General features: G+C 42.4%; 1 protein-coding gene across 2 annotated transcripts in view; it reads left to right on the forward strand.

Annotated features, from left to right (window-relative positions):
• The window catches only part of fam13a (family with sequence similarity 13 member A), a 216,266-nt gene that overhangs the window by 72,969 nt on the left and 124,701 nt on the right, over positions 1–18,596 (forward strand). For both annotated transcript variants that reach the window (XM_072583879.1, XM_072583880.1), the window contains exon 5: positions 6,920–7,067. In XM_072583879.1, the coding sequence (XP_072439980.1) occupies positions 6,920–7,067 (148 nt within the window). The remainder of the gene's footprint in view (positions 1–6,919; positions 7,068–18,596) is intronic.

An 18,596-nucleotide genomic window follows, 5' to 3' on the forward strand; every position in this document is an offset into this window, starting at 1 on the left:
TTCGTTGAACAAGTGATGAGAATGTGGAACTTCCTACCATATACCGCAGACATATCTGTCAGGGAAAACGAGATACAGAGGAACCTCGATTATCTGAACGACAGTATTTTGTTTGGATAATCAAATGTTGGATAAGCATCGGGACCTTGTGATCTTGCCGGATAATCTGAAATTAAAATAATCGAATGCCAGATGATCGAGGCTCCTCTGTAAACGCATTTGGAAGAAAGGAATAGACAGCTATGCTGATACATTAGAGATCACTGGGAGGAGGCTCATGTGGAGGATTACATTAGCATAGATCAATCAGGCCGAATGGCCTGGATCTGTGCTGTACTCTCAATGTTGTAATTTCTTTAAGTCTCTAAGTTCTTCAAACTTGTCTTCATTGGTCACTGTATGGACCATTGGAGTTGGGAGGTCATGTTGTGGCTGTACAGGACATTGGTGAGGCCACTTTTGGAATACTGCATTCAATTCTGATCTCCCTGGGGTAGGAAACATTGTTGAACTTGAAAGGACTCAGGAAAGATTTACAATGATGCTGCCAGGATTAGAGGGTTTGAACTATAGGGAGATGCTGAACAGGCTGGGGCTATTTTCCCTGGAGCGTCGGAGGCTGAGGGATGACTTTATTGAGGTTTATAAAATCATGAGGGCCATGGATAGGGTAAATATCAAGTTTTTTGCCTGGGGTGAGGGAGTCCAAAACTAGAGGGCATAGGTTTAAGGTCAAAGAGGAAAAATTTAAACGAGACCAGGAGGTAACTTTCTCACGCAGAGGGTGGTGCATGTATGGAATGAGCTGCCAGAGGAAGTGGTGGAGGCTGGTACGATTACAGCATTTAAAAGCGTCTGGATGGGTTCATGAATAGAAAGGGTTTAGAGGGATATGGGCCAAATTCTGGCACCTGGGACTAAATTAGTGTAGGATATCTGGTCGGCATGGAGTGTTGGACCAAGAGTCTGTTGCCATGCTGTACATCTCTGTGACTCTAAGTCAACAGCTGACATTTAAATGTTTGAAAAGAGGGATTGATCGGACACTACTACTTCATCTTCAATGTCAGGCACTTTGTGACGACCTTCAAACACTTACACTTACATATTATACTGAAGTCTGTTGCTGCTGAAACTCATGAATAAGTCTGAGATTAATGATGCCTTCCGAATTGGAAACTTCCAGGGAGAATGTGTAAACTTTCACACAATGTGTAAACTTTGGCTCACTCTCACACTCTTGAGTCAGAAAGTTGTGTATTCAAATTCCACTCTTTCTGGCTTTATGCTCCCTTGCAGGGGATTGGTTCACTCAATTGGTTAGACCTGTAATGCAGGGTGAGCCAACAGTATGGGTTCAGTTTCTATACACACTGAGGTCATCATGGGGGCCTAACCTTCTCAACCTCACCCCTTGCATGCAGCATGGTGACCCTCAGGTTAAGCTCATCACTAGCCATCCCTATAATGTGAGAGTGAGACGATGGTGACGTTACTTTTACCTTCACTGCATGGAGCCATTCTCAGGATAAAGTGTTCAGCCAGGGCCTCATTTCCCTGTCAGCAGGTAAAAAGCCCTGTGGAACGATGCAAAGAGTAGTGCTGTTCTCCGTGGCCAATCTTTATCCATCAGTGAGTTCATTAAAGCAGATTATAGAACCCACAGTGCGGAAGCAGGCCTTTCTGTCCATCAAGTCCACACCAAACCTCTAAAGATCATCCAACCCAGCTGCCTACCCTATCCCTGTAAACCCTGCATATCCCTGGACACTACGGGCAATTTAGCTTGGCCAATCCACCTGGCCTGCACATCTTAGCACTGGGGAAGGAAAGAAACGGAGGCTACCCACACCGACACGGGGTGGGGGGTGGAGATCATTCAAGCTCCACACAGACAAGTCACTCGAGGCTGGAATTGAACCTGTGTCCCTGGTGCTATGAGGCAGCGGTGCTAAGCACTGAGCCACCATGCTGCCCTGAGAGTTCATGATTCTCATTAATTGATAGAATCCCTACAGTGTGGAAGCAGGCAGCTTGGCCTGTCAAGTCCACGCTGACTCACCAAAGAGCATTCCACCCAGACCTACCCCTCTACCTATCCCTGTAACCCTACATTTCCCATAGATAATCCCTGGACACTATGAGTAATTTAGCATGGCTAATCCGCCATACTTGCACACCTTTGGATTGTGGGAGGAAACTGGAGCACCTAGAGGAAACCCACACAGATACGGGGAGAATGTGCAAACTCCACATCGACAATTGCCCGAGGCTGGATTCGAGCCTAAGTACCTGGTGCTGTGAAGCAGCAGTGCTAACCACTGAGCCAACCAAAATTCTAGAAACAAGGATGACTGTGGGATATTTTAGTCACGTATGGAATTATTTTTGTTTTGGATCTTGCTGTGCTTTCCTGTGCTACCACAATGACCAACCTCAAATAAAATTCCCGGACTGTAAAGTGCTTTAAGACATCCTGAGTTTGTGAAAGATGCAATATAAATGCAACCTTTTTCTTTTTGATGCACTTTTCAATAACAAATATTTTAATCAGAGTCATAGAGTCTAAATCAAGTAACAGACATATAGGCATTTCAGTGCCTTTGAGAAATTGCATAAAGCAGTATCTAAAGATGAAGTATTTAATAGTATGGTATCTGGAGAGTAAAGGTTACCATCCTGATACTCATCTACTATCAAACAAAACCAATAAAGATTCACAGAGGATAATCGTACCAGTCACTGGAAGCTCTTGAAAGGTAGTTATGGCTGAGAGTACTTTTAGAATTAGAATCCCTACAGTGTGGAAACAGGCCATTCAGCCCAACAAGTCCACACTGACCCTCCCAGACTCATACCCCTATCACTCTGCATTTCCCCTTCTAATGCACCTAACCTACACATCCCTGAACACTATGGGCAATTTAGCATGACCAATTCACCCAACCTGCACATCTTTGTATTGTGTGAGAAAACCAGAGCAAACCCACACAAACACAGGGAGAATGAGCAAACTCCACACAGACAATCACCCGATGCTGGAATCGGAACTGGGTCCCTAGTGCTGCGAGGCAGTTGTGCTAACCACTAGGCGCCATTCATGATAAGCACAGAAAGTAAACATGAGCCTTTAATTTACCTTCCAGCTCAGAGCCGTGTCACTTACCTCAGAGATGCTTAATTTCAGAAACAGCACCTTACAAAATTTGCAAGTTATTTTATTTTCTCACCTTTATAAAAACCCAAACAACCTTTAATTTCATCTCAGTTGGAGTGTTCATTTCAATGTCGATCCCAGCAGCTGGTTATTCTGGGCAAGTCAGATCCCAGAGTGAAACCCTGGTTTGATAAATCACACTGTTTAATGTTTGAAATTGGTTCCTGTGGTAGAGTCAATAAAACATAGGCACATGAGGCTGCAGACATTCTCTAGTGACAGAACATGCAAAAGAAAATAAAAAGACAATGAGAAAGACCTTAACAGTAAAGTTACAAATCATACAACACCAGGTTATAGTTCAACAGGTTTAATTGGAAACACTAGCTTTCGGAACAGCCACCTGATGAAGGAGCGGCACTCCGAAAGCTAGTGCTTCCAATTAAACCTGTTGGACTATAACCTGGAGTTATGCGATTTGTAATTTTGTACACCCTAGCCCAGCACCGGCATCTCCAAATCTTAACAGTAAAGTGAAGCTTAAGCCTGTTCCCCAATGCCATCCCCTTACAGATGCTCAATTTCAGGGAAATTTCACTCCGGTGTTGAATCTTTACATTTTTACTTCCACACAGTTTCTTTTCCTTGAACTGTGGAGACATTTTTTTACTTTTCTGGAGTATAATGACGTCAACCTCTCTCAGTTCTGTTGGCATAAACTTTTTCAGTTCTAACAATTTGAAGATTTCCATCCAAACTCTCCCTGACTGAAAGCTTCACAAACTATTAACACTTCTTTTAGCATGACCAGTTCCTCCGACCTAAACATTGTATACATTTGTTGGGAGAAACTGTTCTCCCTGCTGAACTGTATTTACTAATTCTTCTGAACTTAGACCTTGATGTTTCACTTCTGAAGACAAAGCTAATCTGATGGTTTTCGAGACTGTAGTAAACTCAGCAGTTTAAACATTCCATTCATTAATGCTACAGGAGTTGTTGCAGCTCTTTGCCTGCAGTCTTTGTTGGAAAATGCCTTCACCTAATTGATCCACATCAATCTGCTTTAATTTTTAAATTCAAAACTCAAAATATATTACATATACGACCATAAGACATGGGAGCCAAAGTAGGCTACTCAGCCCATCGAGTCTACTGTGCTGCTCAATGAGGTCATAGTTGACCTGATAAACCTCAACTTCACTTTCATGCCTTTACCTTTATGAATTAAAAATCTGTCTCAGTCAAATCTCAGCATTGAATATGCTGAATGACCAAACCTCTGCAGTACAAAATTCCACAGATTCCCATCCTCTGAGAGAAGAAATTCTTCATGTTATCCGCATTGTCTTCTTCTGAGATGAGGTCCTTTGGTTCTAGACTCTTCCTCAGGGGGGAACAACCTTTCTGCAGCTACTCTGTCATTTCCCTTCAAAATCTTGTATGTTTCTATAAAGTGACCTCTCATCGTTCTGTATTCCAGTGAATACAGGACTAACCTATTCTACCTCTACACATAAGACAATCATTATACCTTTTATCCCACATTCAAGAAGCATTTGGATGAACACATGAATAAGAAGGGACTGAAGGGACACAGATCCTGCAAGTGAAGCAGTTTCAGTATTAAAGGGCATAATGTGTTGGTGTAGACTTGGAGGACCAAAGGGCCTGTTCCTATGCTATAGTGGTCTCTGTTCTTGTTCTTAAAAAAATGAACCTAGTTGAAATTCTGACTATTTAATTAATCATTTCAGTAATTGAAAGAAGAATCTATTGAACTTAGTCCTAAAATAGAGTCTGTGAACTTTATCTATTTAATTAAAAATTCCATAATTAGTATGTTCCATGGATATTTGTCTGTGAAAGTTCAGGGTTTTGCCACTGTTCATTGTACTTCACGGGAGAAAAGTAATTAGCTCTGAGGAAGATTTTGCAGCATGTTTCAATTTGAATGGCTGACTTTACCCCTCAAGCATTTGAACATGACCTAGGTTTTGGTGCACCAGAGGTACAGGTGCAGACCCACTTACACATTTTCCAGGCTGACCTGATTTGTCTTATTCGATTTATCCTCCAGCAGATCAGGAGACTGTCAATGAGCAGCAAACCAAACAAATCACATCCTTGTAGATGTTTATCGGGATTTCCTTCTCAATAAGCCATCCAAATATGGATGTTCCCTCTTAAAGCTGTGGATGCTCAAAAAGCAGTTTGTTCGCCAATGAGAAGCTCAGAATCTAGAAACAGTGAAGTGCAACTTTTTATTTGAGCAAAGCACCTTTCTCAGCATCAGAACATCCCAAAGCAGCTTCACTGGTGTAAGGTAGGAAAATTTAGCAGGAAATTTAACCGTAGGCCATTCAGCCTATAGAGTCAGCTCTGCCATTCAATGAGACCGTGGTTGACTGGATAAACCTCATCTCCACCTTCCTGCCTTTACCCTAAGCTTCCAAAACAAGAGCCTAATCATCTGTTTTTGTGATGTTGATCAAGAGATAAATAGTGACAGGAAACCAGCTGGAATGGCCCTGTTCTTTTTCAACCCTCGGAATCTTTTGCATCTACCAGAGAGGGCAGGTGCAGTCTCTTGGTTTAACATTACTTCCCACAAATGGCACCTCCAACATTGCAGCTCTCTCTATCAGTACTGCCTTAAGTGTGTTAGCCTGGATTATATGCCCTGAAGTATCTACACTAGAATGCTGTTGTTTCAGATTCAACACCAGAGAGATGAGAGCTATTTCAGTAAGAATTGATTCACAAACCAATTTGACGATATTGTTACAATTGAGAACAATGAATGAGTCCTGTTATTGCCTGGCAGTACCTGCTAGTTTAGTTGTGAACTAAAAGGGTGATGCAGACTTGCCATTAATAATTACGTGATTTGAAGTTGATGTCAAATTACTCAAAAGCCTTGCTCCATCCTACCTCTGTATCATCTGCCCACTCATACCCAGTGTTTCTCCCTGCATCGATCACTGGCTACCATTGTGCCTTCTGTAGTGTGGCCACAAAACTATGAAATTCTTTGTGTAAACCTCTCCACCTCTCTTCCTTCAAGGCAGACTTTTTAAACCTAAAACATCAAATACTTTTTGTATATCTTCTGGACTGGTGACAGTTGTTATCCGATTAGGGTCCTGTGAGAGCACTTTGGGACATTTTACTACATTAGCAGCAAGATAGAAATGCAAATTGTCGCATTTCTTTACAATTCATGTGCTGTTTAGAACAGGCTGTAGAGGTTACAATATTTATACACAATGGTAGAAGCAGAAAAGGCTGAGTTGTTCTTCACAGATGTGCTTATGGGAATGGTTCAATTCTGTTTTTTTCAGTAGGTCGTCTTTGCCTGCTGACAACAGTAGTCATGGCAATGGAAGGGTCGTGTGATCAAATCACATGACTTAATCCAAGATGTTACTGTAGTGTGATGAAACTACTCTGAGATAGGCATTTATTTCGTAGCTGCTTACAGTGACCCAGCATTTTGAGACTGCACAGAAATGCTGGATCTATAACCTTTTCGAATATTATTATTCCGATAAACAAATTAACTGTGAATTGCTTCAAATATTATATTGCAATAGTCAGTATCAATTCAGCCGATAAACAGGGTATGTAATGTGTTGACGATGTTTATACACAAAGTATGCAATCCTATCAGTTTAGTTCACATGCTAGTCTGCAGAAGCCTTAATGCAGATAATCAGAGTTCTGTTGTGTATTGTAACATTTCATTTTTCGACCTGGCAGTGTTTCCCCTGGTATTGAAGGAATAAAGGAACAAAATATTTCCAATAAACTCATGACCGCACTGCTGGAGAATTACAGCACCTTCTTCGAGAGTGTAGATGAGATGGAAGCTCCACCTGAAGTTCAAACCAAGGTGATAACTGTGCAAGTAAGTACAACTGATCCTGTAAGAGTCCCAGCACGCAGACTTGATAGAAAGTCACAGATAACGTGGTTTCTGGAAATTTGGAATGAACTCAACAATAAACGCAACAACAGGTCAAGCAGCTTCTGTGGAGAAAAATAGAGTTATCATCTTAGTTCAAGGTCACCTTGGCCTGAGACATTTACTCTGTTTCTCTCCGTACTGCACTGCCCGACTTGCTGAGCATTTCCTGACATTCCTGTTTATGGTGTATTGAAGATTATTCTGACAGGGTGAGATCAAATTCAATGGGAGTGGGCTGGTTTGGAGCATAGACCCCACAGAACTGAGCCATGTGAGCCAAGTTTCTGTGACTTCCATCATCTGGTGTTCAGAGTTATTTGTAGCTCCATTGTGTGTACACAGCATTGCAGGCAGAAAAGGCTCCGCTGGGTCATACGCAGAAGGATTAGGGGTGAGTGATTTACAGTGATCTCCTGCCATTTGTGGGTAACGTGTCCCGAAAAATGTTGCAGTCAGTGATTTTTGCAAACAGCCATGGCCGACTGTACATATGCATTGTGTGTTACATACACACATTTTCTCCGAGGAAAGCACACATAAATGATCACCAGTGTCATAGTGGGTCACGTAGATAATTGAGTTGGTGAAGGGAGTTTTCATGAATAGCGGGACCTTAGTCTGCTTGTTGGCTGTTTAGCTTTTGCTTGCTTGCACCGATTGTCAAGATAATTCATGATATTTGATGACAACCCAGTAAATTCCAAAGGTGGGTTAATAGAAATTATCTTTAATTGCTTCTTGTATAACAAGAGCATGGCACAATACAAGTCTGATAAGAGTGCTTGTTGCTTCTTGTATAACAAGAGCATGGCACAATACAAGTCTGATAAGAGTGCTTGAGTGGCATAGGCTGGAGGCCTGTGACCAGCAGTGTGTCGCAAGGATCAATGCTAGGTCCACTGTTTTTCATAATTTGTATGAATGATTTGGATGTGATTGTAGCATATGGTAAGTAAGTTTGCGGATGACATCAAAATTGATGGTGTAATGGACAGTGAAGAAGATTATCTCAGAGAACAACAGGACCTTTATCAGATGGGCCAATGAACCAAAGAGTGGTAGATGGAATTTAATTAGATAAATGTGTGGTAAGGCAAATCAGGGCAAGACTTATACAGTTGATGGTAAGGCCCTGTTTGCTGAATAAAGAGACTAGGGGCACAGGTGCATAGATCCTTGACAGTGGAGTCACAGGTAGAAAGGGTGGTGAAGAAGGCGTTTTTTACACCTTACCTTCATTGGTCAGTGCATTGACTATAGGAGTTGGAACATCAGGTTGCAACTGGATGTTGGTGAGACCATTTTTAGAACATTGCATTCAATTCTGGTCTCCCTGCTAAAGGAAAGATCCTGAAAGGGTTCAGAAAAGATTTACAAGGATATTGCCAAGGTTGGAGGGTTTGAGCTATGGGAAGAGACTGAATGGGCTGGGACTGTTTTCCCTGGGTGACATTATAGAGATTTATAAAATCATGAGGGGCATGAATAGGGTGAAAAGCCAAGGTCATTTTCCAAAGGTGGTGGAGTCCAAAACGAGAGGGTATAGGTTTACGGTGAGAGGAACCAAGAGGCAACTTTTTCACGTGGGGGGTGGTGCATGTATGGAATAAACTGCTAGAGGAAATGGTGAAGGTGGGTACAAATACAATATTTAAAAGGCATCTGGAATGATATATGAATTGGAAGGATTTAGAGGGCTATGGGCCAAGTGCTGGCAAGTGGGACTAGATTAGGTTAGGATATCTGGTCAGCATGGATGAGTTGGATCGAAGGGTCTGTTTCCATGTTGTGTCACTATATGAATCTCCTTAACCTGAGAGTAAATTTGGTGGAGAGCCACCTTTTGCTGAGGGTGTGGATCTTGGGGGGTTCACATTAAGTATTTGGCCAGTTAAAGATGTCCTGACTTGACAGTGAGCTGTGATTCTGAATCCAGGCTGAATCTGAGGATAGAGTTGGCTGGTGTAGCCAACAGGGCCACCTTGGCTCAATGTGGGATAATTTTCAGGGGATGATTTTGAGATATTTTACTTCTGGTAGAACAGGGAGGTGATCCAAGATACTGCTGAGATTGAATACATGAAATGGGAAAGGTCATTCGATGTTCCAGAGTGGGTATACTGTGTGTAAGACCCCTGCTGTGGTGCAGAATCACAAACACTGTGTGTACTTGAAAATTGATTCGCTTCTGTACCATGCCCTTTGTTGCTGTGAAAAGGGTTGATGCTTGCATATTAATCAGTCAAATCTTCAAAAATCTCTGGCACCCACCCGACCGCTGCCACCATATTACATTGTTCTGTTTAATGCAAATGAAACAAATGCAGCAAAGATTTATAGAACAATAACGTGAAACAGAAATGGCCAGAAAATCTAAACAGGTCTGGCAGCATCTGTGGAGGGAAATCAGACTTTATGTGTCAGATTCAGTGTCCAGGGTCACTTGATGGTGGCATTGTGGTGGCTCAGTGGTTAGCACCGCTGCCACTCAGCATCGTGTACCCACGTTTGATCCCACTGCAGTTTGTGCATCCTCTCCATGTCTGTGTGGGTCTCAACCAGGTGCAGTGGCTTCCTCCCACAGTCCAAAGATGTGCAGATCAGATGGATTGGCCATGGGAAATGCAGGGTTATAGGGTAGGTGGGTCTTATTGGGAGACCCATTGGAGAAGTTAGACTTGATTAGCCACTGTAGGGATTCATTGATCCCGTATCACCAGAGGAAAGCTATACGGTTAGACCAAAATCTAGTGCATGATCTTTGTGTACAAACCAAATTGTGTGAACCAATGTTTACCCACTCCCCAAACTGAATGGAGCTCTCTCAACTCTGCCTGAACATTGTCAGTTAATCTCAGATGTCACCTTACTTAGAATTTGGGAGTATTTTGACCTCTACATTTTAAGGGAAACGGGGAGAGTGCCAGTGAGTGGTGTTGAAATGTCCATCAGCCATGATTGAATGACGGAGGGGACTCGATGGGCCAAATGGCCTTACTTCCACTCCTATGTCTTATGGTCTTACATTAACTACCTGATGAATGTAGTGAGATTCCAAATAGCGTGTGGTATGCTACGAAATTATATTTGCTTTCACTTGGCAAAGATCTAAGTCTTTACTGAAAGAGGTTTTTATTTTCACATTACCTTGGGCTGGATTCAAATCAAGATCATCACCAGCACAAAACAGTCACTGAGTCATCTACATTCCCAATTCCGTACTGGAAAGGGAAAAAGGTCAGTTGAGATATTAACTGTGACAATGGACACAGTTACTTGGCATCTCTAGGTTGTTTTTCAGAAAATAACCCTTACTTCAGTCTTTCAAGCCTTGTAATCAAGTTATGTTTAGTTAATGCCACAATTGGCATGAACTGTCATGTGTGGATTTTAAAGTCTGCAGGCTTGAGCTTCACTCATTAGCTTGCTAATTAAAAGCTATTAGAACATACTGACCTCGTAGAACCTTATTTGGCAATGCTTTTAAGGAAGGTTTTGTAAAAGTCAGAGAAAGAAGTAAGTTTTAATAGGAGCGGGAGGAGGCCATTCAGATTCTCTCTGAGCTGTTCCTGCATTCAGATAGATCATGGCTGATCTGAACCTTGACTCTGTTCTCCCTCAATACCTTCATCTTAGAATTCTCAGGCTTGAGAATTTCTGGCAGTTCCACACAGCCAGTCCTTGAAGCAACGTCAAGGATATGGAGGACACTGGCAGGTCCAGTCAAAGATTGTTGTGTTTCTGGGACACACAAACAGCAGCAGCTACTGTGAGAGGTCAGGATGCTCAGTACTTTCCACTTTCCACTGCTGCTGAATGGTCAGATTCCTTCACCAGATTCCTGCTCGATGAGCCCTTTGACAAACCGAGGAGCTGAACCAGAGAGAACCCGGGTCAGAGTGCGGTGGACTGCCTGGATGAAAGGTTTGCATTTCTATAGTGTCCCTCCCAACCTCAGAAAAATTTAAAAAGCTTGACAGTCAAATTAAGTTAGCCCACAGCTAGAGTACTGCTTCCGGTTCTTTTTAGTATATTTGTTCGTGGGATGTGGGCATCACTGGCTGGGCCTGCACTTACTTCCCATCATGCATGGCCCTTGAGAAGATGGTGGTGGGCTGCCTCCTTGAGCCATTGCAGTCATGGGCTGTGGGTTGACCCATAATGCCATTGGGAGGGGTGGGATTTTGAGAATTCCAACTCAGTGACACTGAAGGAATGGCGATATATTTCCAAGTCAGGATGATGAGTGGCTTGGATGGGAACCCAGTGGGATTCCCACATCCTTGCCCTTCGAGATAGAAGTGGTCATGCACTTGGAAGCTGCTGTCTGAGGATCTGTGGTGAATTCTGGTCACTGCAATTATGGAGGGATGGGACTGTTCTTAAGATGGTAGACAAGGAGTGAAGAAGGATAGTAAAAAGAATGGAGAATTCTAACAATGGAGTTAGATTGACCAGGCGGTGGGGCTACTTTCTTTGGAACATTAGAAGCTGAAGGGACACTTAATTGAGGTACACAAAATGATGAGAAGGTAGAAAGATCAGATAGAAATAATTTATTTCCCTTTAGGTGTTCAATAACTACATGCACAGATTTAAATTAATTTGCAGGAGAATTAAAGGGGAATCTGAGTGATACATTTTCATCCAGAAGGTGGAGGAGGGGGTGTCAAACTCATTGCCTGAAGGGGTGGTAGAGGCAGAAATCATCATGTCATGTAAGAAGTACTGGGCTGTGTGATTGGACTAAAGTGCTGTTACATGCAGACACATGAATTGGAGCAAGATTGAGCCATTCAGCCCCTCAAAATCTGATCCATCACTCACTAAGATCACTGTTGATCCGTTTGTGTTTCCCCAACCTAACCAAAATCTAACTATTTCTGTCTTAAAAATATTCCATGTCTCCCACCTGCACAGCCTTCAGTGGCAGAGAGTTCCAAAGTCAGACAGGGCTCTGAGAGGAAACATTTCTCCTCATCGAATATGGCAGTACCTAATATTTAAACAGCTCCCTCATTCTGGATTCACCCACAATAGGAAAACTCATCCACTTTGTCAAAACTGTTTTACATGCTTCAGTCAAAGAAAAACCCCTGCATTCTTCTAAACTCCAGTGAACACAAACCCAGTCTGCCAAACCAGTTACAGAATCCTTACAGTGTGGAAACAGGCCATTCAGCCCAACAAGTCCACACCTACCCTCCAAAGAGTCACCCACCCAGGCCCATTCGCCTAACCTACACATCCCTGAATACTATGGGCAACTTAGCATGGCCAATTCACCTAACCTGCACACCTTTAGACGACAGGAGGAAACAAGAGCACCCGGAGGAAACCCACACTGACACAGGGAGAACATGCAAACTCCACACAGACAGGTGCCCAAGGCTGGAATTAAACCTTGGTCCCTAGTGTTGGGAGGCAGCAGTGCTAACCACTGAGCCACCATGCTGCCCTAAAATGCAGCTGTAATATATACAATTTCTGTTCTATGCTGTCAGACATATTTTTTAGATTCCCTACAGTGAGGAAACAAGCCCTTTGGCCCAACAAGTCCACACAGACCCTCTGAAGAGTTACCCACCCGGTCCCCTTCCCCAACTCTATATTTACCCCTGACTAATAACCTATATTTTGGGCAATTTAGCATGGCCAGTTCACCTGACCTGCACATCTTCAGATTGTCAGAGGAAACCGGAGCACCCGTAGGAAACCCAGCCTGCCTTGTAACCAACAGGCCTGCAGACTCAGAACAGGAATAAGTGTGGCTAGCTTCTTTTCACATAATGTGGGTATAATAGACTGCATGGCCTCATCAAGTGCCAAATACTTCCTATGTTTCCACATACATTTGAAGTGTAGTCACTGTTACAATGCAAGAAACTGCAATAGGGTCTCTGTTAAGCATCTCATCGAAAGGTAACATCGCCAACAATGCAGCACCTCCTCAGCGCTGCACTGAAGCATCAGACTCATGGCTCTCTGGCGCGTGACTTGAAACAAGACCTTGAGATACAAAAGCACCTTTGCCCCTATCTCAGCCACAAATAATGCCTTTCACTTTGTGGTAGGCTGTTTAACTTTGTTCAGCAATGGCCTCAGCAAATGAAACCACCAGGGAATGAATGTCTTCAACATAGTGAGGAAGAGCACTCCACTACTATTAAGTATTAGGAGGAGGTTGGCAGGGTATCAGTAGATGCGCAGTGCCACACTGAATGATCTGTGCCTCCCTGTTTTCACCGTGATTTCCAACAGGCTGAATACCTTCAAATCATAGTATCATCATAGAATTTCTACAGTGTGGAAACAGGCACTTCAGTCCAACAAGTCCACACAGACCCTCCGAAGAATATCCCATCCAAACCCATTCCCCATTACTCTGTATTTACCCCTGACTACTGCACCTAACCTACACATCCCTGAACACTATGGGCAATTTAGCATGACCAGTCCACCTAACCTGCACATCTTTGGATTGTGGAAGGAAACTCGACCACTTAGAGGAAACCCACGGAGACACATGGAGAATGTACAAACTTTGCACAGCCACTTTCTGGATTAGTGGTGCTGGGAGAGCACAGCAGTTCAGGCAGCATCCAAGGAGCAGCTGAGACTGGAATCAGGTACCTTTGTTCAAAGAACAGCATGGCTGTTCAAGTTACCAATGCATGATCACCAGCACCCACAGGAACTCTCTCTGTTCAGTAACATTACAAAAAAAAAGATAGAAAAGACCATAAGACATAGGAGCAGAAATTAGGTCATTCAGCCCATTGAGTCTGCTCTGCCATTCAATCATAGCTGATAAAATGATCACGTACATAATAACCTTGTGTAGGAACAGTCAGAAAGGACCCAGGAATGTAGCACTAATTAATGAGATATAAAATTGTGCCTAAAGTTTTGGCCTTTTGTTGAGTTGCTTGAGGGAAAAACCAGCAAAGTATGTGTTTGAGACATTCTGGTCCAACTCATACATTTCAAACTGAGGGCCCAGTATATTCAATTCCAAGTAAAATAAAAACCCAAAGAACTGCAGATGTTGTAAATCAGAAACAAAAACAGAAATTGCTAGAAAAGCTCAGCAGATCTGGCAGCATCTGTGGAGAGAAATCAGAGTTAACATCATGGATCCAGTCACCCTTCTTCAGTTGGGTTCAAACGTTGCCAGACCTGCTGAGTTTCTCCACCAAGTTCGATTTTTGTGTCCAATTCTAAGTCTTACTGGACTATTGTTATATAAAGGTAAGGTCAAGTTACTATAGCTCCCCTCTTTCATGAGAGGGAGGCATCTGGGATTGGTTTAACCTGAGGGTCAGCACATCTCGGGTGAGGAGAGAAATTAAGAAGAGTAACCTCAACTGGTGTGAGATTTGAGCTCACGCTGTTATAGAGTCAGAGGGTCATACAGCATGGAAACAGACCCTTTGGGCCAACCAGTCTATGCTGAAAATAATCTCAAACTAAACTAGACCCACCTGCCTGCTCCTGGCCCATAACCCTCCAAACATTTCTTATTCTTGTACTTATCCAAATGTTTTTCAAACATTATAACTGTACCTCGGAATATTCATCCCACACCTGAATCACTCTATGTGTAAAAAAGGTTTCCCTTCACGTATTTTTAAAATCTTTCTCCTCTCACCTTAAACATATGCTCCCTAGCCTTGAAATTCCCCACCCTTGGGAAAAGATACCTGCCATTCACCTTATCTATGCCCCTCATTATTTTATAAACTTCTATAAAGTCACCTCTCAACCTCCTTCACTCCAGTGAAAAATGTCCCGGTTTATCCAGCCTCCACTTACGACGGAAACCCTCCATTCCTGGTAACATCCTGGTAAATCTCTTCTGAGTACTCTCCAGCTTAATCATACCCTTCCTATAACAGGGAGACCAGCACTGAACACAGCACTCCAGAAGAGGCCTCACTAACGTCTTGTACAACCTCAACATAACATCCCAATTGAAAGGCCTGAGCAGTGACGGGAAACATGCTAAACATTGATTTATTAATGATCTTCACTCTAGCAAAGAGAAATTGAGGAGTGACCTGACCTGATATAGACCTTTAAAATGGATAAATGGGTTTCATAGGGTAGACATAAAGAAAATGTTGCCTCATGTGAGATCGCAAATAGAAGATGGTGATAAATCCAAATTTCTGGAGCAAGTTTATCATCTAGTGGGTGTGGGAAACGTGGACTTTGTTTTCACGTGGAATAGTTCAGGTGAATCACCGAGGTGTGGGGAGCAAAATCAGTTGAGCTACTGTAGTACAGTGGTAGCAGCCCTGACTCTGGGAGAAAAGCTTTGGGTGCAAGTTACACCTTGGAACATGATAGCTAAACACGGTACACTCACAATGTAGCCAAGCAGTTTGAGGATTAACCTGAAAATCCTTCCAGCGGTAGGCGATAAGAGCAGCAGGCATTCCTGGTCAACTGTGTATTGGGAAGAACGTTGGATCGTCGACCACAGCACCTGGTTTCATTGTGCACCTTGATACAGAACTCAAACTCCCTGAATACCACACCGCCACCAGAGAGAAAATAATCAAAGTTTGAGCAAAAAGGGTTAGGTTGGGAGTCAGTCAGGTCAGTCTGATGTTGTGCTATAATTTATATGAATTATTTACAATGTCTATAGAAAGCTCCAAATAGCCACACCGTGTTATGTTTACAGTGCTGATATTCATGGGGCTTGTGATTCTGTTGTCTGTTCTCTCTCTGGGGTGTCAGAACAGAGCCATATAACAAAAGCCTCAGTTGGGAGATTAGCATCTTTAATGCATGTCATGAAGGTTGACCCGTTTCTGGAAAAGCTCCCACAGATGTTTTTAAACAGTACACAGTTTGTGATACAATTAAAAGTGCAGTCCCTGGTGTTTGAACAAATAGAACCACTGGCTTGATACCAAGTGGTGCGGTCGTCAATATGAGAGCTTTAAAGCTGGATGGAATTCAGCTATCACTCGCACACCGAGGCTGCAAGAAAGTAAACCCATGGGATAGATTTGTCTTTGCATAAGATGACATATAGTTGGCTGAGGTGTTTTATAAGCTACATGGTTTGAATAAAAGCTGTGCTTGTTCAAAACAAGATGTACGTTCCCACAGATTGGATACACTTCTGTTTGCTTGCTGATTAGATTTTTGAGACAACTTATCAGCATTAGCAGAGTAATAATTTTACAGATAAAATGCCTTTTCTGATTGGAGGGAAAAGTTGACTAGGTTTTTCTTTTAAAATAAAACTGTTGCCAATGATCTTATCATTGCATTTTACATTTCAACCAAGGCCATTAAGCCCATCATGACTTGCTGGCTCTTCAAAAGAACTTTACAGTTGTACAATCCAATTCCCCTTTGCCCCCATTCTTACCCCATAGCTCTGCATTTTTTTCTTCCTTTTCAAGTATTTCCCTTTTGAAAATTAACGTTGAATCTGCTTCTACTGCCCTATCCAGCAGCACATTCCCAATCATAACAACTCATAGTTAAAAATAAACCTTATCCATCCCCTGGTTCTTTTGCCAAGTATTGAGTCTCCTGCCTGCACAATAGTTTCACCTTGTTTATTTTCTGAGAGCCATTCATTGTTTTGAACACGTCTATTATATCTCCCCGCTGCTGTGGAGAAGCATTCCCGGCTTTTCTTGTCTCTCCACGGCTATCTTCCAAACAAATCTAGTGCACTCTGTAATTGCAATAAGTTCAGCTCCCATATTATTTTGTGGTAAGATTTGCCTTTTGAAGGTTAGTGCTCCACTTTTGTGTTTGGGTTTGGCACCCTGCATATTAATCCAAGCAGCTGGAATCAAAATGCCTTGTTCAAGGTCAGATTAATGTGGGCAACACAAAGAAAGACATAAACAACTTTATATTCAGACAGAACTGCAATTGCCTCAAACCTGTAAATGAAATACAAACCAAAATAGATTCTTTCAGATCACTAAATTCCCTTGACTTATTTCCAACCTGCCATGTGCTTTGACTTAAAATAACCTACTTAATGTACACCTGTACAGTTTAATCAATCCCATGTAGTTATTCTGAGCAATGTTGCCTCTTTAGCTTGGTAACAGGTCCATCGTTAAAAAAATCCAAGCCCTCCTCCAATTCTAGCCTCCTGTGCTTCCTCCCAGCTGGTATTGGTGTCTTCAGCTGCATTTACACTGAGCTCTGGAATTCCCTTCCTCAACCTGTCCATCTCTAAGACGTACTAACATTTTATCTGAGCTTGATATCACCTGCCCCATATATGCCTCATATGGATGGGTTTAGTTTTACAGTGTCCAATGAATGCAAGTTTTTGTTCAGCATTACTGTCACTGGCATTGCCAATGTATTTGATGATGATGGTGGAAAGTAAATCAGTGACAAGTGTTGATGCCAGTATGAGAGATGGAAATTCTCCTGAGCATTTGAACCTGCCCAGGTTCAACAATGCATCATGTTTCTGTTCCTCTTCAGGACTCTAGTGGAGCTCACTCAGAGCTTGAAGAAGAGTGAAACATTCACTCCTCTTGATTTAGGAGAATATGGAAAATTATAGCCAATGTCTATGTTGCTTGAACCCTCTGTAGGAAAGAGATAGACAGTGATAATGTCCCTGCTGTTGTGATCCAGAGGTTGCCTTTCTCCATCACTTCCTTATTTATGTTGGAACCCCTCACTGATACTTGACCAGTTGCCCCATATCAGTTCGAGAAACTGCGTGCTTCATTCCTCAATGAGCTGAAGATATCCTGATTGAGAAGATTCTCCTGAATGCACTTCAGAAATCCTTTCCCATCTTTGCCTTTCCAATTTGACCTTTCCAGTTTATATTAGAGAATATAAAGTAGTCATTTATCCACCCGGCAGTTGATTTGCACCTCACTGGAATTTTCTTGACAATTAGTTTCTCTCTATCTTTCTCATGCATTCGGAGGCCTATCAAATCCATATGAGCAAGAAACAAGAGTAGGCCACTCAATCCTTCAGGTCTGCTCCTGAATGTTGATGGATTTTGATAGGCATGGGGAATGAGCCAGAATTAGGCAGATGGAGTTTAATGTGGATAAGTACGAGGTTATCAATTTTAGTTGGAAAAATAAAAGGGCAAATTATTATTTAAGTGGGAAGCAGATTCAAAGTGTGTCAGTACAGAGAGTTCTGGGCACCTTTATGCATGTATTGTAGAAAGTGAGTTACAGGTACAGCATATAATAAGAAAGGCAAATGGAATCTTGGCATTTATTGCAAAAGGACTGGATTATATAAGTGAAGATATGTTGTTACAATTATATAAGGTGTTGGTGAGACCACACCTGGAATATTGTGTCCAGTTTTGGTCTCCTGACTTGGTGAAGGATGTGGTAGCCCTGGAGATAGTTCAGAGGAGGTCCGCAGGTTGATTCCAGGGGTGAAAGGGTTGTCATACTAGGAGCGGTTGAATCACTTGGGCTTGTATTCACT

This window comes from Chiloscyllium punctatum, chromosome 14 (genome assembly GCF_047496795.1).
Source record: "Chiloscyllium punctatum isolate Juve2018m chromosome 14, sChiPun1.3, whole genome shotgun sequence".
In the NCBI taxonomy this organism is placed as follows: domain Eukaryota; kingdom Metazoa; phylum Chordata; class Chondrichthyes; order Orectolobiformes; family Hemiscylliidae; genus Chiloscyllium; species Chiloscyllium punctatum.